The 23,711-nt window shown below is 48.1% G+C and overlaps 1 protein-coding gene across 1 annotated transcript in view; it reads left to right on the top strand.

The window, feature by feature from the left end:
* CLPB (ClpB family mitochondrial disaggregase) overlaps positions 1-23,711 on the top strand; it is a 115,078-nt gene that overhangs the window by 79,799 nt on the left and 11,568 nt on the right. The window contains exons 8-11 of the mRNA XM_063127364.1: positions 11,290-11,367; positions 16,492-16,547; positions 18,543-18,587; positions 21,225-21,386. Of these exons, the coding sequence (XP_062983434.1) occupies positions 11,290-11,367; positions 16,492-16,547; positions 18,543-18,587; positions 21,225-21,386 (341 nt within the window). The remainder of the gene's footprint in view (positions 1-11,289; positions 11,368-16,491; positions 16,548-18,542; positions 18,588-21,224; positions 21,387-23,711) is intronic.

Genomic DNA, 23,711 nt, shown 5'->3' with positions numbered 1-23,711 from the left:
CAAGAGGACTGGAAGCATGCTGCAAAAGCGAAAGCTAGGGAAAAGGGGGAACCTAGCTCTGCTGTGAACCAGGATCACCGAGAGAAGCTCCCAAGCGTGGGCCTTGGGCAGGGAGGACGAGCCTCCCCGCTGCAAACGCCTCACGCACACGCCCTGGTTGGGAGGAGGCTGTGCCTGAGGGCAGCAGCGGGGGATAATTTGGGGGCTGTGATTAATGGCCAGGCCTCTCTCTGACACAGGTGGTGGTGGTGGTGGTTGGGCCCGTCGGAGCAGCTGCCTCCGTGGACGCTCCCTTTATTGAATTATCTGGGACCAGGCGCTCCTTCCCCGGCTGTTGCCTTGGGATATCATGCTGGAAGCAAGGGACTCACTGCCAGGGCTTTTGCTGCTCCCTGCTGTTCTGTTCCCATCTTGTTACACTGTGGGGGGGGAGCAGTGTTCGTGACACCTCCCGTTACGGTTAGAATCATAGAATCATAGAAGAGCAGAGCTGGAAGGGGCCTACAAGGCCATCGAGTCCCACCCCCTGCTCAATGCAGGAATCCACCCTAAAGCATCCCTGGCAGATGGTTGTCCAGCTGAGTAGAATCATAGAATAGCAGAGTTGGAAGGGGCCTACAAGGCCATGGAGTCCCACCCCCTGCTCAATGCAGGAATCCACCTTCAAGCATCCCCGACAGATGGTGGTCCAGCTGAGTAGAATCATAGAATAGCAGAGTTGGAAGGGGCCTACAAGGCCATGGAGTCCCACCCCTTGCTCAATGCAGGAATCCACCTTCAAGCATCCCCAACAGAGGGTCTGCCTCAGCCCATCCTGGATAGTCTATGGGTTTCTGTTTTTCCAGCCAGGCTGCCAAGCAGAGCGCACACATGGCATGCTTCCTGACTGGCGCGGTGCCCCTGTGTTCCAGGCCTAAGTGGTGCGCACAGTATGCCCCCATCCTATGCCAGTGGCAAAATTGGGGTGGGGAATCCAACGAGCCACCCTTAGTTGGGTTGCCAGCTAGTGCCCTCCAGATGTGTTGCGCTACAACTCCCAGCATCCCCTGATCCACGATTCGAAGTAATCCAAGGTGGTCGTTTGTGCACATGGAATGGGGTGGTGGTGGTAAATACTTCTTTACTCACTGTCTAATCTGGAGTGGAAAAGTCTACTTCTCTTTCTCAGTGTGGTAGTTTGGGGCAGCCGTAATAGAGTCAACTTGGAAAGGGCAAGAGCAGAGTGAAGCTGCCGCCAGTCACGCTGGTCGTGTTATTTCCCAGGTAGACTCAGAGGAAGTCTCAGGAGCTTGGGACACACAAGCCTCCTTCTGCCTAGTCTGTGCTTACGGCAATGTCCAGCTTCCTTTCTGGAAAGTCTTCCAAACAGCTGGCTAGCCCCACCAGTGCTAGCTTCTTTCACTTAAATGGCCACTTAATTTGAACCAGTCCCATCAATGTCCAAGCCTGGACCTGAATAGCCAGAGCAGCCTCCCCCAAGCTGGATGGATTGCAGATGGATTGGACCACAGTTCCCATTACGAGAGGAACAGGAAGTTAAGTGATTGTGTTTGGGGAACCTGCAGTCTTTCACTCGAGAGTGGGGTCATCCCGGATCTGTGTCGGAGATGATGATTGTGGCCTTCCCCTGCTCTAGGGATCCATCAGTCCCTTTTTGGCATCGGTAGCCACTGCGTTAATCCCCACAGCAGATCATAGAATCATAGAATCATAGAATAGCAGAGTTGGAAGGGGCCTACAAGGCCATCGAGTCCAAGCCCCTGCCCAATGCAGGAATCTACCCTAAAGCATCCCTGACAGAGGGTTGTCCAGCTGCCTCTTGAAGGCCTCTAGTGTGGGAGAGCCCACCACCTCCCTAGGTCACTGGTTCCATTGTCGTACTGCTCTAACAGTCAGGAAGTTTTTCCTGATGTCCAGCTGGAATCCGGCTTCCTTTTACTTGAGCCCGTTATTCTGTGTCCTGCACTCTGGGAGGATCGAGAAGAGATCCTGGCCCTCCTCTGTGTGACAACCTTTTAAGTATTTGAAGAGTGCTCTCATGTCTCCCCTCAATCTTCTCTTCTCCAGGCTAAACATGCCCAGTTCTTTCAGCCTCTCTTCATAGGGCTTTGTTTCCAGACAAAGCCCTATGATCATCCTGGTTGCCCTCCTCTGAACGTGCTCCAGCTTGTCTGCGTCCTTCGTGAATTGTGGAGCCCAGAACTGGACGCAATGCTCTAGAAGAGGGCTAACCAGGGCCGAATAGAGGGGAACCAGTACCTCATGCGATTTGGAAGCTATACTTCTATTAATGCAGCCCAAAATAGCATTTGCCTCTCTTGCAGCAATATCACACTGTTGGCTCATATCCAGCTTGCGATCTACAACCGTTCCAAGATCCTTCTCGTTTGTAGTATTGCTGAGCCAAGTATCCCCCTATTTGCACGCTGAGCAAGCCTCCAACCACAGTGTCAGGACTGGATACGGACGCACAGAGACCTTGGCCATAGCTCTGCCTTCCTGCTTTCCCATTCTTTGGTGGGCGTTTTGCTAGTGACAAACAGTGTGCATAATGGCGCTTGGTTTAATGTTCGGAACACAGGTTTCTGGGGTGTAGGAGGTGGGGGTTGGGCAGCAGAGTGCTCACCGGGTCTCTGGCTTGACCCATTAAGCGTCTGCGCCATGCCTGCCTGTGGTGACCTGGGCCACCACAGCAGTGGGAGAAACCCGGCAGGCCTCTGGGATGCCAGTGCGATGGCTCGCTCACAAGGACAAAGTCAGCCTTTGGTTCACGCCCGAAGGGCATCACCCGTTTGGTATCATGAGCCCGGCCCGGCCAAGGAGCCCCACGGAATGAATTGATTTGATAAATGGACATTTATTACACTCACAAATTGGCTGAAACCAATTTTGGTCACGTCAACCCCTGATAACTGCTGGGGTATTGATTTGTGTAAAGTAATACAGTGAATTTATCAGTTCAATAGCAAGCTGAAAGGCCTCCTGGAGACCCAAGCACAGAGGCTCTGCTGTTACAGATAGCAAAATAAAGCCAAGGCTAGAAACAGCTCTGAAGCACAGGCCCAGCGTGGCAGCGTCTGTCTGGCTTGGTCCCAGAAACCCGTTTTGAGTTTCCGCAGGATTTTAGCCATTGCTGCTGGGCCTGAATCCCCCACAATCTTTCTGCTAGAGCGAGAAGAGAGCAGAGAAGAGAGCAGCCGTGCAGAAGGATATAATCTATCTAAAACGAGGATTGGATTCCTTCCATGACCAGAGATGAAAAATCAATGATTTGGCAATACAAATGGATGTTAAACCACTGAGATCTTCACTGCCACGGCTGCTGGGGTTTGCTGGGGCACTAACCAACAGTTTCACCTACCAGTGAACAGCCCACCGTGAGCTATTTAAACCATGATGAGGCTGTGCACAGGGTATGCAGCTGCCAGGTTGCATATCCAACCTTTGCATAACCGATGCTTGCTGGGTTCACACAACACAACAACTCCTGAGTGGAGGGTGGCTATGTAATCCATGCCCATTTATTTATTTTGTTTTATTTTATTTTATTTATTTATTACATTTATATACCGCCCCACAGCCGAAGCTCTCTGGGCGGTTTACAACAGTTAAAAATGGTAAACATTAAAAAGTATACAAAATTTAAAAACCATCAAAAACAAAAACAACAGTATAAAAACAACTGTATCCATTTAAGAAAACAATTCTGGGGTCCATTAAAAACAAACTTAATGTTGGGCCCATGGGCACTGCAGCTCATGGTGGGTTAAATAACCCACCATGAGCCACGGCGTGTCGTCCAAATCTGGTCAAAGAAGGCATTTCATAGAATCATAGAATCATAGAATAGCAGAGTTGGAAGGGGCCTACAAGGCCATGGAGTCCAACCCCCTGCTCAATACAGGAATCCACCCGAAAGCATCCCTGACAGGTGGTTGTCCAGCTGCCTCTTGAAGGCCTCTAGTGTGGGAGAGCCCACCACCTCCCAAGGTAACTGGTTCCATTGTCGTACTACTCTAACAGTCCGGAAGTTTTTCCTGATGTCCAGCTGGAATCTGGCTTCCTTTAACTTGAGTCTGTTATTCCGTGTCCTGCGCTCTGGGAGGATTTATTATTTATTTATTTATTTATTTATTACATTTCTATACCGCCCAATAGCCGAGGCTCTCTGGGCGGTTCACAAAAGTTAAAACCATAATAAAACAACCAACAGGATTGAGAAGAGATCCTGGCCCTCCTCTGTGTGACAACCTTTTAAGTATTTGAAAAGTGCTCTCATGTCTCCCCTCCATCTTCTCTTCTCCAGGCTAAACATGCCCAGTTCTTTCAGTCTCCCTTCACAGGGCTTTGTTTCCAGACCCCTGATCATCCTGTCTGCCCTCCTCTGCATTCTTTAACCCACGGCTCCTCATTTTGCGGGTGTTGGAGCCAAACAGCATACCTTTCAAGCACTTCTCACTTGCAAAATGGATCTCAACAGTTTTTACTAGGTTGGCTTGCAGCAATCCTGTAAGGTATTTTGATAATTTTACAGACGGGGAACTGAGGCTGAGACCGCCGTAACAAAGGGTGGCCCAGATCTCACTTTTCCAGCCGAAACTTGACTAATTGTGAGCCTCTTTGTGTCCTTTGCTCAAAGACAGAATCCCTCTGTGTGTGTTTGTGTGGGTCTGTCTGTCTGTCTCTCCCTCCCTCTACGGGATCACTCTTCATCCCAGGAGAAAGTCACTGCGGGGTCTTGGATTCAGTGGCCTTTTAGCCCTTTCCAACTTTGTCATTCCATGAAATCCTCTGAAGCTCCAGGATAAGTTGCTTCTCCATATGGACTTCCCTGTGGCTTTCCGTAGCAAGGGAGAACGGCACACGGGGAAAGGGAGTCCAGGTGGTAACCTGGGCAGCTGCCCCACTTACCACCAGCAATAACCAAAGCAAAAACCCCTTGGAACCCAGTGGTTGGTTTGCCCCTTTGAACGGCCTGCTCCAGTCGAGAGGAGAGACCAGAGCAGAGCAGACAGGTGTTCCTCCTGGTATGCAGGTGGCCGGCATGTGCCCCGAAGGGAGAGTTGATTACGCTCTTCATCTTAGCCACACAGATGCGAATCCCACCAGTGCTTGGGACATTCTTCTTCTTGTAAAGCTGCCCACAGTGGTTGACCTTTTAGGCCTTGTGGGAGACCCGGGTTCTTGCATGTTTACCTCCCTGGGACTTTTGAGTAGGACAGTCGGAGAAATTAACTGCTGGGTCAGCTGTGCGAAAAACAAGAGTGTATGTGCTCTGTACCAAGAGGGGGGGACCCAAAACCCACGTCAAGGGGACCTGATTTTGCCACATTTTGTGTCCTGAACGAATTATAGACGCAAAGGGAAGTGCCCGGGCTGCTTATTGGCACGACGGAAGCTGAGAGAGAAAAGCAGACATGGTGGCATGGAGCTCCCAGCCTTCCCCCACCTGCTGAAAGCCCTGCCCAGCAACCACCTCCACGGGCTAAGATTTTGCCACGTGCTCCCCAGACATTTTCACTCACCTCTTTACAGCCGTAAAAGGCAAATATTTGCATGCCATTATGAAAATGAAGGTTCTTCATATTCCAAATACTGCAATTTTGTGGTGTTATTGTGGGGCGTACATCAAGCCGCTGCTTTTATTTATTTATTTATTTTGAGTGTTTAAGCCCCACTCTTCCCAGATCAATACAGCCGCTGCCCTCTGGTTACACAACCAGCTGGAACGGAAACACTTCAAAGAGGGGCGCCAATACTGGCCGGCCTCTCAGCTGAACCACCGGACTGGCCTGCTGGTCATGGGAGTCATCTTGGAAACAAACTTCCCAGAGATCTCTGCAGGCATTTCCACCCCCACCCCCCGAAATATTCACCCCTGAAGAAGGCGTAAATATATGGTACAAGGCCGAAACGCGTTGGACTAGTTCAAAGAATGGGATGTAGAGCCAGAAAATGGTTAGAGATGTTCATCCTTCTGTCGACGGAAGGGTGAGGAGACCCCCCTCTGCAAAGCTCCCAGGCTCTTCTCCGGAGCTCCTGAACCTTCTGCCCACCTTGCCCTTCTCTGCCAGGGCTGCAGCGGCACCATTTCAGGAGCCTGGCGCTTCTCTTTTGTTCCCCGTCTCCTGTTCTGCCTGCCTTCGCCGCCACATCCATTACCCTTCTCTGCTATCACAATAAATGTCTTTGTTCGTCATTCCTTCAAAGCTTGGCATTTCGCCTACTCTGAGCAGCGCTTCTGTCAGACATAATATGTTGCGTTCCCGGTTTTGTGGACCTCTGGCAACTGCCGAGACGGGTCTGTGTGGAATTTTAAAAAGCAGGCTGCACAGGTGAGCTGCAAGTAGCGGGGGGCCGTCATTTACAACACAATGCTGTTCTTGGTTCTTTGTGACGTCCCCCCCCCCCTCTTTTTGCACAAAATATCACAAAACACTCTTGCGATCAATACCGCTAGGATGCCACTTTGAGAAGTGCAGTGGAAGGAAGAGGCCTTGACCACCAGGAAGGCCTTTGTTACATGAGGCATTGATTGATTGATTGATTGATTGATTGATTGCATTTCTCTACCGCCCCATGGCCGAAGCTCTCTAGGCGGTTCACAAAAGTTAAACCCATCAAATACGAATCAAAGTATAAAACAAACAACAGTATAAAAAGCATAACCAGGGTAAAACTGAGCAGCAATGCAGAGATTTATACAGATTTCAAATACAGATTTAAAACAGCAAAGTTAAAGTTTGTCTCCATCCTTGATTTCAAAACACTTTTAATATTTTAATTGGCCAGTCCAGCAACTGCTGCACCCAGGCTTACTGCCTCAGATAACAGAGACAGCACCCAACCATCAGGGCTAGTAGCCATTCATAGCCTCCTCCTCTAGGAATTGATCCAACCCCCTTTTAAAGCCATCCAAACTGGTGGCCTTCACCACATCTTGTGGTAGTGAGTTCCATAATTTAACTACACGCTGTGTGAAGCGGGGCAATCTCACACTATTGCCCCGCTCGTGCTCTTCGCTCCTCTGATGCCATGTTTCTCGCCTGCCCAAGGGTCTCTACTTCCCTTGCTCGGCTTCGTCCATTTTCTTCTGCTGCCCCTTACGCCTGGAATGCTCTCCCAGAACATTTGAGATCTACAACTTCAATCACAGCTTTTAAAGCTCAGCTAAAAACTTTTCATTTTCCTAAAGCTTTTAAAACTTGATGTTGCTCAGACTTTAGACTGTTAGTTATACTGTTATACTGTTAGTTTTACCCTACCCTGTGCCTGTTTCCATTCTCTTCCCCTCCTTATTGCTTTACTATGATTTTATTAGAATGTAAGCCTATGCGGCAGGGCCTTGCTATTTACTGTTTTACTCTGTACAGCACCATGTGCATTGATGGTGCTATATAAATAAATAATAATAATAAGAAGAAGAAGAAGAATGAAGAAGTCCTTCCTTTTATTTGTCCTGAATCTTCCACCAATCAGCTTCATGGGATGACCCCATTAGGTTCTAGTATTTTGAGAGAGGGTCCATTGGCCCATCTTGGCCAGTTCTTCAGAGTCTGAGACCTGGTTTTCCCTCCAGTCTGGATACCTGTTGTCCATTCTCCAGAGATGCTGCGGATTGAACATGGGAACGTCTGTGTGCAAAGCAGGAGCTCTGCTTCTATACCTGCCCCTTATTGAACATCTCTCCAGTACACATCCTACATTCCTGATGTGATCAGTGGCCTGCATTCCTCCATGTTCCAGCTGGACATCAGGAAAAACTTCCTGACTGTTAGAGCAGTACAACAATGGAATCAGTTGCCTGGTGAGGTTGTGGGCTCTCCCACACTAGAGGCCTTCAAGAGGCAGCTGGACAACCATCTGTCAGGGATGCTTTAGGGTAGATTCCTGCATTGAGCAGGGGGTTGGACTCGATGGCCTTGTAGGCCCCTTCCAACGCTGCTATTCTATGATTCTATGATTCTATGTTTAGCCTGGAGAAGAGAAGATTGAGGGGAGATGTGATAGCACTCTTCAAATACTTGAAAGGTTGTCACACAGAGGAGGGCCAGGATCTCTTCTCAATCCTCTTCTCTTGTAGGCTCCTTCCAACTCTACTATTCTATGATTCTATGGTGAAGGAATAGCACCGTGCGTATACTCAGAGCTACAGTCTTCTATTTCTGTCCTGAGTTCTGCATATAAGAATGTAAGAACATCAGAAGACCCCTGATGCTGGATCAGACCAAGGGTCCATCTAATCCAGCAGTCTGTTCACACAGTGGCCAGCCAACTGTCAACAAGCAGGACACAGTCCAACAGCACCCTCCCACCCATGTTCCCCAGCAACTAGTGTACTTAGACATATTGTCCTGGATTCTGGATCTTCTGGTGCTGAGCCCTGCCTCAAATTAAGCACCCTTAAAACTCGATTTGACTGTAGTTGAGGAGTTGTGTTTAATAACATGTTAACTTCCCCCCCATTAATAATTATAATTTTCCAATGAAATAAGCATAATGAAGGATTTGCCATAAATATACAAATAATCAACAACAGGAATATGTCATTGTGCTCATACTATATCTCCCAAAATGTCTGCTTAAATATATTGCAGTGCTTCTCATTTCAGTGTAAAGGGGAAATTATACCCATTTTTCCTCCCTAAAACATTTCATACCATTAACAGAATTTCTTGTCTTTCTTGTGGTTTAATCCTATCCCAGAATCTCATAGAAGGATGCCACTTTCTCAGCAAAGAGGTAGTTATAGGAATTTTACCCTCCCAGCCATGATCATGTAAAACAAGTTACTCTAATAACATGCTAACTTTTGGCAAAATGTACGATGGACCTCCAAAGTCTCCCAGAGCGATCAATGGTCGGGTAGCAAACATTGTAATAATTAATAGAATCATGGAATTGTTGAGCTGGAAGGGGCCTCTAAGGCCATCGAGTCCAACCCCCAGCTCAATGCAGGAATCCACCCTAAAGCATCCCTGATAGGTAGCTGTCCAGCTGCATCTTTAATTCCGGGTGTGAGATGGAATTGGCGTTGAGATTTTGAGAGTATCTGTTGGGGAGGCTCTCTTCGTAGGGCTTTGTTTCCAGATCCCTGATCATCCTGGTTGCCCTCCTCTGAACACGCTCCAGCTTGTCTGCGTCCTTCTTGAATTGTGGAGCTCAGAACTGAATGCAATACTCTAGATGAGGCCTAACCAGGGCTGAATAGAGAGGAACCAGGACCTCACGTGATTTGGAAGCTATACTTCTATTAATGCAGCCCAAAATAGCATTTTCCTTTCTTGCAGCCATATCGCACTGTTGGCTCCTATTCAGCATGTGATCTACAACAATTCCAAGATCCTTCTTGCTTGTAGTATTGCTGAGCCAAGTGTCCCCCATCTTGTAACTGTGCATTTGGTTTCTATTTCCTAAATGTAGAACTTGGCATTTATCCCTATTAAATTTCATCCTGTTGTTTTCAGCCCAGCACTCCAGCCTATCAAGATCACTTTGAAGTTTGTTTCTGTCTTCCAGGGTATTAGCTATCCCACCCAATTTGGTGTCATCTGCAAATTTGATCAGCGTTCCCTGCACCTCCTCGTCCAAATCATTCATAAAAATGTTGAAGAGCACTGGGCCCAGGACTGAGCCCTGCGGTACCCACTCATTGCCTCTCCCCAGTTTGAGAAGGTTCCATTGATAAGTACTCTTTGAGTCCGATTCTGTGTCCAACTGTGAATCCACCTAATAGTTGTTCCATCTAGGCCACTTTTTGTCCCCAAGCAATATGGATGTAGTTGACGAGCGATTATTTTACTGTGCTTGTATTGTTACAGTTTATGTGTTTATCATTTCTGTAAAACGCTTTGATAGCCCGCTGGAAAGCGGTATATAAATCTATGAAATAATAGTGGGTAGAGAGCAGCACGGCATGGCCACATGGAGAGTTGGCATTGCTTGGGGCGACTCAGCGCCACGTTTGCGTGGGGGGTTTCTCCACTCAGTGTGGTCCGAACGGATCAACAGCGATACCCTGTGCCAAGCGAGGAAATATCAGAAGTTCCCCAAAGGTGGCACCATTTTTTATACAGTGTGCTGACTTTTCTGGGTGATTTTGGCATGTCGAAGAGGCCCCCTGAATGCTTCAACACAAACCAAGGAGACAGATCGCCCCCCCCCCGGTCCTGACTGAAAACTGCTTCTTGAACATTTTCCAGGATATGAGGAAGTCAGGATGTGGGTCAGCCTCTTCAGGAGGTTGCTCCACCATGCCAGAATGGCCCGGAAAAGCCACCTTGTGGTAAGTACACCCCATAAAAGGGTGTGGGGGTGGGGTGGAGGTGCTGCACGAGGCATTCCCAAAATGGCGCAGACATGGAATTTGGCTGAGAGTATTCATTTTTGATCCAGGAGAATGAAAGAGCATGAAAGGAGGGTGATTGGGGGGCTTGTTGGTCTCTTGGAAATTCCAAGTTCCGGGGAAGTAGAGAGCTTTGATGGGGCAGAGGAAGAGGAGGATAGGGTGAATGTGCATTAAATTTAGGCTGCCTTTCCAGGATTGGGATACCAGCTAACCCCAGGAAAAGGGATTGCCCTTGTTTGGCTGGTCGGGGAGGTGGGAGATGAGAGTGCCCCAGGGTTTACATGCTGCCACTATATAGAGTAGATGTTTTTTTTATATTGGATCTTCTGAAACCCACCCCAAGTTTCCCCAGCGTCTCCTTTGCCTCCTTCCCTCATCCTACCACCAGTATTTCTGACGGCTCGTGTGTCTGTGACCTTGAATTCAAACCTTCCTTCCCGTTAGCGTAAAAGAGGTAGCAAACTTCCGCTTGCCCGTTCTTTGTACACAGAGGTGGGTGCTTACAAGCTCAAGAGCTGCTCAGCCTCTTCAGTCTCCCTCCCCTGCCCCCTACCACCACCACCACCGCCGCTGCTGCTGCCTTACCTCCCCTCGCAGTCCACCCAACGGGTCTCTTTCTGGTTCATTCAGTGTCCATCCTCCCTTTGGTTTCCCTGGCAACCCTGAGTGCACATCCTGGAAAACTTTATCCGAAATCTGCTCTGGGCAGCTTTCCAAATCCATGCTAACCTGATTAGATATCTCTGGGGGCCTTGCTGGCTAATCAAATTAGGTAGCTCTAATGGTAGCGAGGACTTTGAGTGGGCAGAGAGCAGTAAAACATAGTGTATACTTAGTGATAATTATACTTGCTGTTGTGTCATTGATTTATATGCCTTTCCCTTTTTTATGTGCCCAGATATATAACCCCTTCCTTTGTTTTTGTTGCGTTTCGATTGCAGCCATCCGGAGAAAGGAAAATGGCTGGTATGACGAAGAGCATCCTCTGGTTTTCCTCTTCTTGGGATCATCAGGGATAGGTAAAGTTGGCGTCTTTCTTTGTAGTGAGGATAGTGGAGATCCTGCCTACGATATTCTCGTAGAATATGTTATTCTCGTAGAATATCGTAGAATATCGATATTCTCGTAGAATATGTTATTCTCTTGTGGTCGGAAGAGAATAACATTGCACTACTTATGGGCCGGAGACCTCAAGGCTGGACTTCAGGAGCTCCGTATCCCAAGTCAGAGAGATGTTTTTCAGTCCCCTAACTGCTGTTACCCAGGCACTAACGGTCCCCAGTTTTGGTCATGATCTGCTAGTTTCATTAGTGAATAAGATGCAGTTCCTTAATAGTTGCTGTAGACCCGGACCATTCCAAGTTCACTATTCCGGAAGAATACAAAGTTAGAACATCGTCACAGCTACAGAATATGCATAAAACATACAAATTGTCATTCCTACCCACCAAATATATTTTTTTAGAAAAGCTCTTAAAAGCGTTTGTCAAATCATCTCTGAAGTTTTCAGAATTGCAGTAGGGATCGTGTTGTCTTTTGCCTGCTGTTCTCTTTCGCTGGCAGGTCCAGCAGAGGATGCTGCAGTGAGGCCTGCGTGTTGTCACGGTATCCCTGAATACACTGTGCAAGTGCAGGATCTAGCACCAGCTGCCAAATTCACATCCTGAAACCTGTTTGCATTTCTTTACAAAAACAGAAGCAAGTTTGTAGACCTTGTTGAGGAGGAAAGCTGGAAAAGGGACGAGCAGTTGAAAAACTTGCATGAGTTCAGGAAGAGCTTTTTTGGTCAAGGGAAAATTGGATAGCAAGAACATGGAAAGCCTAGGCCCCATCGTATTAAGAACATCAGAAGAGCCCTGATGCTGGATCAGACCAAGGGCCCATCTAGTCCAGCACTCTGTTCACCCAGTGGCCAACCAGCCATTGGCCAGGGATGAACAAGCTGTTTTTCCCTGCCTCGATCCAATCAGAGAGGCGGGTAAGAAATAAATTATTATTATTGTTATTATTATTATTAAGCAGGACATGGTGCAACAGCACCCTCCCGCCCATGTTCCCCAGCAACTGGTTCACACAGGCTTGTTGCCACGAGTACTAGAGACAGCACACATTCCAAGGCTCCTTTATTATCTCTGTCCTTTACAAGATGTTCTTCCACTTGCACTTATGTGCAAGGCAGGCGTATGTAAAGGCAGCAAAGGGTCAGATCAGGAAAGCTGAGGAGGCTAAGGGGAGACATGATAGAGGTGTATGAAACAATGCATTGGTGTGGAGACTGTGGCTAGGGAGACATTTTTCTTCCTCCCCCATAACACTAGAACCCAACGGAGCCATCCCATGAAGCTGATTGTTGGGAGATTCAGGACAGATAAAAGGAAGCACTTCTACACACAGCGCAGAGTTAAACTATGGAATTCACTACCACAAGATGTAGTTTTGGCCACCAATTTGGATAGCTTTGAAAGGGGGGTTGGATTAATTCCAGGAGGAGAAGGCTATCAGTGGCCACTAGTCCTGATGGCTATGTGCTATCTCTAGTATCAGAGGCAGTAAGCCTAAATACAGCAGTTGCTGGGGAACATGGGCGGGAGGGTGCTGTTGCACCAGGTCCAGCTTTATGGGCTCCTGGTTGACCGCTGGTTGGCCACTGTGTGAACAGAGTGCTGGGCTAGATGGACTCTTGGTCTGATCCAGCATCAGGACTCTTCTTATGTTCTTATTTATTTATTTATTTATTTATTATTTTATTAGAATCATACTCCAGCTGGACATCAGGGAAAACGTCCTGACTGTTAGAGCAGTACGACAATGGAGCCAGTTACCTAGAGAAGTTGTGGGCTCTCACACACTAGAGGCCTTCAAGAGGCAGCTGGACAACCACCTGTCAGGGATGCTTTAGGGTGGATTCCTGCACTGAGCAGGGGGTTGGACTCCATGGCCTTGTAGGCCCCTTCCAACTCTGCTGTTCTGTTATTCTACTCCCCCTTTTCTTCCTTGTCCAAGAAGAAAGAGTGACAGGCTGTGTACTCTGACCTCCATACCCAAAATGTCACTATACTGTACATTTAGGTACACACTTCAAAATGTCTAGGAGAATTTTGTTTTATGCAGCAGCATTCTTATTCTTATTAAATGTACGTGTGTATTCTGTGTTTTTAGGGTTTCTAATTTTTGTATATTGTTTTTAAGAGTTGTAAACTTACGTAAACTGCCCAGAGAGCTTTGGCTATGGGGCAGTATACAAATGCAACAAATCGTCATCATCAACAACACCAGCTGTCAGGCCCGATTTAGACTTAAGGGAATGGTTGCCTGTGCCCATAATGCTGAACCACGGTTTAGCACTACAGGCCTGAGCGGAAAGGAGCCTGAAGAAAGCCCCAGGCTTGGCCCTACCCCCTCTTTCTCCCATGTGACCCAGGGGAGGAATACACCAGAATTCAGTTTCACTTTAGCAGATCCCTGGCTTGTCATTACATGCAAACCAGGAATTGTGGATTAAAAGAGACACTGGTCAGTTGGTAAGCAAGCCAACAACGAACTGTGATTTGTTTTGCTTTCTTGTTTCTAGATTTTATTTTAAACCACAATTCCTGGTTTTCACATAACAAAAAAACCACGCGTCTGCTAAAGCCAAACCGAATTCTGGTTTCCAGTTGCAAGGGAGGAGTGTGTGTAGCTACTTCACAAGGGCTCCTTTCTGCTTGTGCATGTAGCACTAAATTATAGTTCAGCGTTAAATGCTTAATTCAGACAATGCACCAAACTATAGTTAAGGAAGGTTAACTATGACTTGATGGGATGTCTGACCTAATAAACCATAGTTTGCAAACAGCCAGCAAACGAGGATCAGAAACCATGGTTTGAAGTGGGTTTGCATACCATGACTTCTGCCAACGATGGTTTGAATGGATGAACTGTAGTTCCAGCCATCTCTCTGCCACCAGAGGCTGCTGCATCACAAAGTCAGGAGTGGACTTACACAGCTCAGAGAAGAGAAAACACAAGCAGAGAATGAGCTTGAAAATATGGGTTCTCCTACCGTATATTTGGAAGCTCAAACTGTGCTTCAGGTTCTAAGCTGTGATTAGCACTGGCACATATGGTGTCCAAATTGCATCATCCTGAGATTGGGAATTGAGCTACATCAGAGGACCGCAAGGAGAAGTCACAGAAATTTAGGTGAGAGATGACTGGTGTGGACAGGTGTTTTAGGCATCAGAAAGGAAGTGGAGGGACTGAAAAGGATGAAGCGACGGTGTCGGAACCTGGAAGGAGAACTTGCAGACAACACAGAATTGGGTGGGATAGCTCATACCCTGGAAGACAGAAGCAAACTTCAAAGTGATCTTGATAGGCTGGAGCGCTGGGCTGAAAACAACAGAATGGAACTTAATAGGGATAAATGCCAAGTTCTACACCTAGGAGAAAGAAACAAAAGGCACACTTACAAGATGGGGGATACTTGGCTCAGCAATACTACAAACGAGAAGGATCTTGGAATTGTTGTAGATCACAAGCTGAATATGAGCCAACAGTGCGATAGGGCTGCAAGAAAGGCCAATGCTATTTGGGGCTGCATTAATAGAAGTATAGCTTCCAAATCATGTGAGGTACTGGTTCCTCTCTACTCGGCCCAGGTTAGGCCTCATCTAGAGTATTGCATCCAGTTCTGGGCACCACACTTCAAGAAGGACGCAGACAAGCTGGAGCGTGTTCAGAGGAGGGCAACCAAGATGATCAGGGGTCTGGAAACAAAGCCTTTTGAAGAGAGACTGAAAGAACTGGGCATGTTTAATCTTGAGAAGAGATTGAGGGGAGACATGATAGCCCTCTTCAAGGACTTGAAAGGTTGCCACACAGAAGAGGGCCAGGATCTCTTCTCGGTCCTCCCAGAGTGCTGGACTCGGAATAACGGGCTCAAGTTACAGGAAGCCCAATTCCAGGTGGACATCAGGAAAAACTTCCTGACTGTTAGAGCAGTACGACAATGGAATCAGTTACCTAGGGAGGTTGTGGGCTCTCCCACCCTAGAGGCCTTCAAGAGGCAGCTGGACAACCACCTGTCAGGGATGCTTTAGGGTGGATTCGTGCATTGAGCATGGGGTTGGACTTGATGGCCTTATAGGCCCCTTCGAACTCTGCTATTCTATGATTCTATCAACTTAAGAAACAGGTGAACCGGGGAGGAGGGGTACCTCTGATGTCCCCTGCAGGCCTGGCAGGAACTGGAGTGCCTGTTCACCTTCAAGGCACCTTTAGGATAGCCTTTCCCAAACTGGTTGTTGGCCATGTTCGCTGGGGATGAAAGGGGTTGTAATCCAGCGCATCAGGAGGGCACCAGGTTGAGGAAGGGTGCTATTGGACAGGAATTCTCCAGCTATTGTGTGGCTGCCTGGCTTGTTGATATCATGTTGATGTAGATTTATTCCGTAATATGTGTTTTGAATTATTGATTGCCTTCATGCCTAGACTTTTATGATAGATGTTGCATATATAAATACAATAAACAAAGACTATCATGCTTCCCAGCAAATCTACTCCTTGTCAAGGACATTACTGTGGGGGAAAACCTGGCTTGACTGAAGGCCGAAGCAAGTTCCCACTGGTCTGATCCTGCAAAGCACCTCCGCGGAGTAAATCTTTCAAAAGTTGTATAAATCTTTCCTTTGGAGAGAGGGCGACAGGAATCACCTTCCTTTACAGTTGCTGTTTTTAAAGAAACACGTTTTGTGGACTGACGCTGCCTCACTCCCTCGCGCGCGTTCACACACACTGCCTCCTTCCCTCACAGCAACCTGATCGGATGCTCTGCTAACGAAACAAAAGGCAGCTGCCTCTAGTGGGGAAATATCTCTGGAGCTCAAATTTGAACCATCAAAGACACGTTAGGAAGTTGTGCAGCAATTGCTCTCAGATCCTCCACGCTGCTAGAAACTGGGTTAATGCGGGTGTTGGAGGGAAGCCCCAGTGTGTCCACCTCCCACATGGCCCAGGCCTTCTTCTCTCATTACCTGGTGGGCAGCAGGAGAAGCAACAGCATTGCAATGGCCGCTGCCTGTGACCTCTTCAGGCAGTTGTGCTCTATCAAAGTCCTTCCTCCCTGACACACCTCCCTGGCTCTCTACTTCCTATTTGAACAGGTAAAACTGAGCTGGCCAAGCAGACCGCCAAGTACCTGCACAAAGATGTCAAGAAGGTACGTCCACTTCCCTTTGTTCCCTTTGGGGCTTTCTTGTTTTCCCAGGTTCCCACATGTGAAGAGCAAGGCTCCCAAGAGGCAGAGAGCTGGTCCCCGTTTAAAATATTGATCTCCGGAATTCCCCTAGATTCAGCCTGTCCCAACCGGTTGCCCTCCAGACGTTTGGGGCTACAACTCCCGTCATCTGTGGCCATTGGCCATTATGACTGGAGCTGTTGAGAGCCCAACGTATCTGGAGGACACCATATTTAAGAAGTCTGCTGGGGTGTTTGATGCTGTTGGCTTTTGGAATTTTTGGAATATCTCCCTTTCCCGCAAACTCGGATGTTTTGGAAGGAGCTGATAGGTTCGTGGTGTGACACCCAGGCAGTGTGTGAATCCTAGAAAGCTGGGGACCAAACTGATGGATGGAGAAGCCAAGGCTGGCTGGGGCGGTGGTGGTGGGAGGTGGGGGAAGCAGAGGGAAATTGGAAGGAGCCAAGCACACAGGGCAACTTGGGTGGGGCAGGGGATGGGGACAAGCATGGTTGGGGAAACCCAGGGGGCGGCAGGTAGCAAAGCTGATTTGTGACCAGTGAGGTTCTCGTGATGCCAGCTTGGTTCTGTCTGGGGAAACTGGTTGTGTGCTCCTTTATTGCTGCCCCGGCGTTCCCTGTGAGATGAATTCGGGGCCACCCATTCGGATGGCTTTAATGGGGTTGGATAAATTCCTGGAGGAGAAGACTATCCGTGGCTACTAGCCCTGATGGCTGAGTGCAACCTCCAGCATCCAAGGCACTAGTTGCTGGGGAACATGGGTGGGAGGGTGCTGCTGCACTGTGTAACCTCCAGCATCCAAGGCACTAGTTGCTGGGGAACATGGGTGGGAGGGTGCTGCTGCACTGTGTAACCTCCAGCATCCAAGGCACTAGTTGCTGGGGAACATGGGTGGGAGGGTGCTGCTGCACTGTGTAACCTCCAGCATCCAAGGCACTAGTTGCTGGGGAACATGGGTGGGAGGGTGCTGCTGCACTGTGTAACCTCCAGCATCCAAGGCACTAGTTGCTGGGGAACATGGGTGGGAGGGTGCTGCTGCACTGTGTAACCTCCAGCATCCAAGGCACTAGTTGCTGGGGAACATGGGTGGGAGGGTGCTGCTGCACTGTGTCCTGCTTTGTTGTCCCTGATCGACAGCTGGTTGGCTGCTGTGGGAACAGAGTGCTGGACTTGATGGACCCTGGGTCTGATCCTCTTCTGATGTTCTTCTGGCCTGAAGCTGCTGTTCCCCTTGAAAGTGGCTTTCCTGACGGTATTAGGGCAACTACCTCAGTTGTGGCAAATGGGGCGGGTGGTGGTGGTGCAGGTTTCAAGGTCCAAAGTCTCTGATGGAGAAGCAGCACCTTGAAAACCGAGGTTAAAACTGATTACGCACGTTGGTTTTTCTGGAGAGGCCTGTGAACAGGACGGAGGTGCCTGCTGGCTCTTGCTTGGAGGATTCAGCCTTGCAAAATCCACACCGTGGTGGCCACTTCCTGTGCCTGTGTCATTCCAGAAGCCCTGCCAATGTTGGCTTCTCTGGGATCAACTGGTTTTAAAACGTCGCAGGTTTCGGTGCCCTACAAGACTCTTCTTTAAGCAACCCCCACCCCACCCCCGGTCCCATTTAATTTTTTACTTTTGTCCTCCCCACTGTGGTGACGGGCTCCACATCAAGGATCCCAACCGCCAAGGACAAACAGGCTGCACTAATTCATTGGCCTGCGCAAAACAAGCGGTTTATTAGTGCCTAATCAGTTTGGTGGTTATTTAATCAATTAATGCACCGACGTTGTCAAAGAATGTGAAGAAAATTATTGGCAAAAAAGACCGTGGTGCTGAGGCAGGGGGAGGTGCAGCTGTAGCAGCAATTAGCGGATTAAGGAAGTCATTGTCACAAAGATCTTGTTTCTCTGCCAGTTCTGAACTTTTCCAAAACCATGAAATGATTCTTTTTGGTTTCTTTGGTTTCTACAGGGTTTCATCAGGCTGGACATGTCAGAGTTTCAGGAAAGGCATGAGGTTAGTAAGAGAGGTGCATTCTACAACCCAGCGCCCCCTCCCCCTGCTGCCACCACCTCCCCCACCTGCAGATCGCAGAACGGCCCCTTGTGTCGGCAGGCAGTCTCCCCTTTGCTGTGGCAGGCTCCTCGCTGTCAGGCACTCTCCAGTTATTTGGCTGTGTTCCTCTTCCCTCACCTGTGAAAATAATAATGAACATGTGTACAACATGCCGCCTGAAACAGTGCCTCTGCCCCATCATAGAATCATAGAATAGCAGAGTTGGAAGGGGCCTACAAGGCCGTCCAGTCCAACCCCCTGCTCAATGCAGGGATCCACCCTAAAGCATCCCTGACAGAGGGTGGTCCAGCTGCCTCTTGAAGGCCTCTAGTGTGGGAGAGCCCACAACCTCCCTAGTCACTGATTCCATTGTGGCACTGCTCTAACAGTCAGGAAGTTTTTCCTGATGTCCAGCTGGAATCTAGCTTCCTGTAACTTGAGCCCGTTATTCTGTGTCCTGCACTCTGGAAGGATCGAGAAGAGATCCTGGCCCTCCTCTGTGTGACGACCTTTTAAGTATTTGAAGAGTGTTCTCATGTCTCCCCTCAATCTTCTCTTCCCCAGGCTAAACAGGCCCAGTTCTTTCAGTCTCTCTTCATAGGGCTTTGTTTCTAGACCCCTGATCATCCTGGTTGCCCTCCTCTGAACACGCTCCAGCTTGTCTGCGTCCTTCTTGAATTGTGGAGCCCAGAACTGGATTTTAAATTTTGTATACTCGTTTTTATCTTAATTTTTTAGAATTTCTGTAAACCGCCCAGAGAGCACTGGCTATGGGGGCGGTATTTATTTATTTATTTATTACTTATTACATTTTTATACCGCCCAATAGCCGAAGCTCTCTGGGCAGTTCACAAAAATTAAAACCATCATAAAACAACCAACAAGTTAAAAATACAAATACAAAATACAATATAAAAAGCACAATCAGGATAAAACCAGCAGCACAATTGATATAAGGTTAAAATACAGAGTTAAAACAGTATAATTTAAATTTGAGTTAAAATTAAGTGTTAAAAATAACATAAGTGTATAAGTGTAATTAATAAATAAATAAACAAACAAACAAACAAACAAACAAACTGGATGCAATACTCTAGATGAGGCCTAACCAGGGCCAAATAGAAAAGAACCAGTATCTCACGTGATTTGGAAGCTATACTTCTATTAATACAGCCCAAAATAGCATTGTTGTCAGAAAGTAGGTGCCTATGTGGCTTTTTAAAGAAAGGAAGAGCAAGAAGTGTCTCATCCAGGGTGGGGCAACCTTTTGGGGCTGTGGGGGGATGCACTCGATGGCCTTATAGCCCCTTCCTGCTCTACTATTCTATGATCCTATAACTCACCTGTCCCTAGTATTCGTACGCCGCCCCCTTCCATTCCTCCAGACTTTCCAGAAACAAACAAACACAATAACTCCATGTGGTTTTCAAAATGTAGATTGAGGAGATCATATTCTGCAGCATAAACATCCATGTGCAAATGTGCCTATTTGCATAATTTATTGGGAGCTCAGTAATTAGATTTCCTCAGTTCAAAATGCAGAACAGTTCTGGGCATTTAATGTTATCCTTGCTACTGGATGTCCAGTGTGGAGAAACCCGAAAGAGCAGGTTCCCTTGGTTCGCTGAGTGGCGGTCAAAGACTCTCAAGACACCATTTCTCTCATCTTGGAAAAGTTTTATTACGAGCAGTCTGCAGTGCTGCAAGGTGGCAAACCCTAGAGCAGCCTTCCTCAACCTGGGGGCATTCTGGGAGATGCAGTCCAACACATCTGGAGCGCCCTAGGTTGAGGAAGGCTGCCCTAGAGGATCTGAAGGACTGCCCACTAGTTGTAGGCAACGCTAAGATACTTATAGGATAACATCCCCAGAAGCAACAACAGAACTTCCTCATATAATGAACCAATCATAATACAGTTTTGCAATGCAGTAACCAATGATAGACAAGGCATTTATGCATGTGCAGAGTGCAGATAATTCTAAGACTAGGAAAACAATACGTAGATGGGTATTGCAATCCTGGGACATCTGTCCCTTTGTGGTTACTACTCTTCCTGTCCTCGCTGGGAGGCTCACACTCTGACTAATGTGTCAACACTTCTTGTTGGTTGAGCAAGTGTTGCTCAATACATTTTCAGCTACAGTTTGGGTCAAATTGCTATAGAACTTAATTTCTAATAGAAAGGGCTTACATCAAAACAGGGTGGACACAGATAAAACAGCCCATTCACACATTTCTTCGACAGCAGTGAGTTATTATTATTATTATTATTTATTTATATAGCAAATCTGATGCAGAATCCAGTTCCGTGTGCAGGCAGAGTCTTGCTTTAAGCCACAGTCACCTTCCCCCAAGCCAGGAGGTGCTCATCTTGATGTGACCTTTGCTGTCTTTATTTTATTTTTATTTCTATTTTTATTTAAAGCATTTTTATAGCGCCGCCTCACCATTTCTGGCGTCGAGGCGCTTTACAATAACGTATAAAACAATTCCATTAAAACCCTCAACCCACATTAAGACAATTCCAATAAAACCCTCACCCTCAAGCCATTAAAAGCCCTAGGGCCCAATCTAAACTCATTTCTTCTTCTTTTCCAGGTTGCCAAGTTTATCGGCTCCCCTCCAGGCTACGTCGGCCACGAGGAAGGCGGGCAGCTCACAAAGAGGCTCAAACAGTGTCCCAACGCAGTGGTCCTCTTCGACGAGGTGGACAAGGCCCACCCGGATGTCCTCACCATCATGTTGCAGCTGTTTGATGAAGTAAGATCTTTTTTAAAAACAACACCACCACCACAATAACCGCCCGGCTCCCTGTGGTTGTTTCATAGAATCATAGAACAGCAGAGTCGGAAGGTGCCTCTAAGGCCATCCAGTCCAACCCCCTGCTCCATGCAGGAATCCACCTTCAAGCATCCCTGACAGATGCCTGTCCAGCTGCCTCTCGAATGCAGCTGGAGATTTCAGAGATTCGCTCTTACATCCACTCTGCATTGTCAATCCTGAATCGTAGTTTGTGGGTGCTCCTGGACCCATCTTTGTCACTGGAGACCCAGGTGGCCTCGGTGGCCCAGAGCGCCCATTAACAACTTCAGTTGGTACGCCAGTTACACCCATTCCTGGACAGGGATAGCCTAGCCTAGAGAAGATGGAGGGGAGACATGAGAGCACTCTTCAAATACTTAAAAGGCTGTCACACAGAGGAGGGCCAGGATCTCTTCTCCATCCTCCCAGAGTGCAGGATACGGAATAATGGGCTCAAGTTAAAGGAAGCCAGATTCCAGCTGGACATCAGGAAAAACTTCCTGACTGTTAGAGCAGTACGACAATGGAACCAGTGACCTAGGGAGGTTGTGGGCTCTCCCACCCTAGAGGCCTTCAAGAGGCAGCTGGACAACCGTCTGTCAAGGATGCTTTAGGGTGGATTCCTGCACTGAGCAGGGGGTTGGACTCGATGGGCTTGTAGGCCCCTTCCAACTCTGCTATTCTATGATTCTATGATTCTAGCCACTGTCATTCATGCAATGGTAACCTCACGATTAGACTACTGTAATGCATGGGGCTACCCTTGTGTGTGGTTCGGAAGCTGCAGCTTGTGCAGAACGCAGCAGCTCCAGGTGCTCACAGGGACGCCTAGCTCTGTCCACGTAAAACCTGTATTAAAAGCACTGCACTGGCTGCCTGTTAGCTGCCAGCCACATACAAGGTTATGCTGTTATCCTACAAAGCCCTAAACAACTTGGGACCAGCATACCTAGCAGACTGCCTTCCCTTATATGCACCCGGATGACAAGTATGATCCTCAGAGGAGGCCCCTCTGGCCATTCCGAGACGAACGGAATGCCGCCATGAAGAATCCCAGTGGCAGGGCCTTCTCTTTGGTGGCCCCTACCCTCTGGAATACCCTCCCTCCTGTGGTTCAGGAGGCGGAAAATGTAACATCTTTTAAGCGCCTCCTGAAAACAAACCTTTTCACACAGGATTTCCCTGGATTTTAACTTAGCTGGTTATATATGATATTTTAAATTTTAAAATCTTGATGTTTGCATATCATGGTTTTAATTGTAAACTGCCCAGTGAGCCTTGGCTCTTGGGCAGTATAAATAAATAATAATTCAGCAGACAATTCCAGTATGACTCAGACAAACATCCTCGCGCTCTCCCTCTCTCAGATTGCTGATTCAAGGTAGGGCTATTCAATTGACCCGTTCCATGTATACATATAACAGGTGGCAGAGAGGTTGTGGGATCAGACTTCCAGGGCTGGGCCTGCATCATGCAGCCTGGGCATGGTCCCCAACATCTGGGCCTGCATTGCGACATTTGAAAGGGGAGCCTGCCTCCATTCATGCAGCTGTGGATCTAGAGGCTCTCCATGTGATGGGGAATTCCAGGGTTCTCGATCACACGGAGACCCTTTGTGTGTAGGATCAGGGGTCTGGAAACAAAGGATGATCAGGGGTCTGGAAACAAAGCCCTATGAGGAGAGACTGAAAGAACTGGGCATGTTTAGCCTGGAGAAGAGAAGATGGAGGGGAGACATTAGGGCACTCTTCAAATACTTAAAAGGTTGTCACACAGAGGAGGGCCAGGATCTCTTCTCGATCCTCCCAGAGTGCAGGACACGGAATAACGGGCTCAAGTTAAAGGAAGCCAGATTCCGGCTGGACATCAGGAAAAACTTCCTGACTGTTAGAGCAGTACGACAATGGAATCAGTTACCTAGGGAGGTTGTGGGCTCTCCCACCCTAGAGGCCTTCAAGAGGCATCTGGACAACCATCTGTCAGGGATGCTTTAGGGTGGGTTCCTGCATTGAGCAGGGGGTTGGACTGGATGGCCTTTAGGCCCCTTCCAGCTCTGCTATTCTATGATTCTATGATCTTTGCTCCTTGATGTGGAGGACACGACGTGCCGGGCTCTGCCTTTGGGTGTCTGATGCCTGCATCCCCCTGAGCTATTCAGGGAAGCAGAAGGAGAAACCGTCTGGCTGGAGCAGGCAAGGGAGCAGTGGCCCTTCTCCTGGGGCAGGCTGAGCCTGCGTGGATCTCACGGCCCTCTTGCGTTCCTCCTCCGTTCCAGGCCCACGG

The sequence above is a fragment of the Elgaria multicarinata genome, chromosome 5, assembly GCF_023053635.1.
Source record: "Elgaria multicarinata webbii isolate HBS135686 ecotype San Diego chromosome 5, rElgMul1.1.pri, whole genome shotgun sequence".
NCBI classification, from domain to species: Eukaryota; Metazoa; Chordata; class Lepidosauria; order Squamata; family Anguidae; genus Elgaria; species Elgaria multicarinata.
This window is presented reverse-complemented; position numbering and strand designations above follow the sequence as displayed.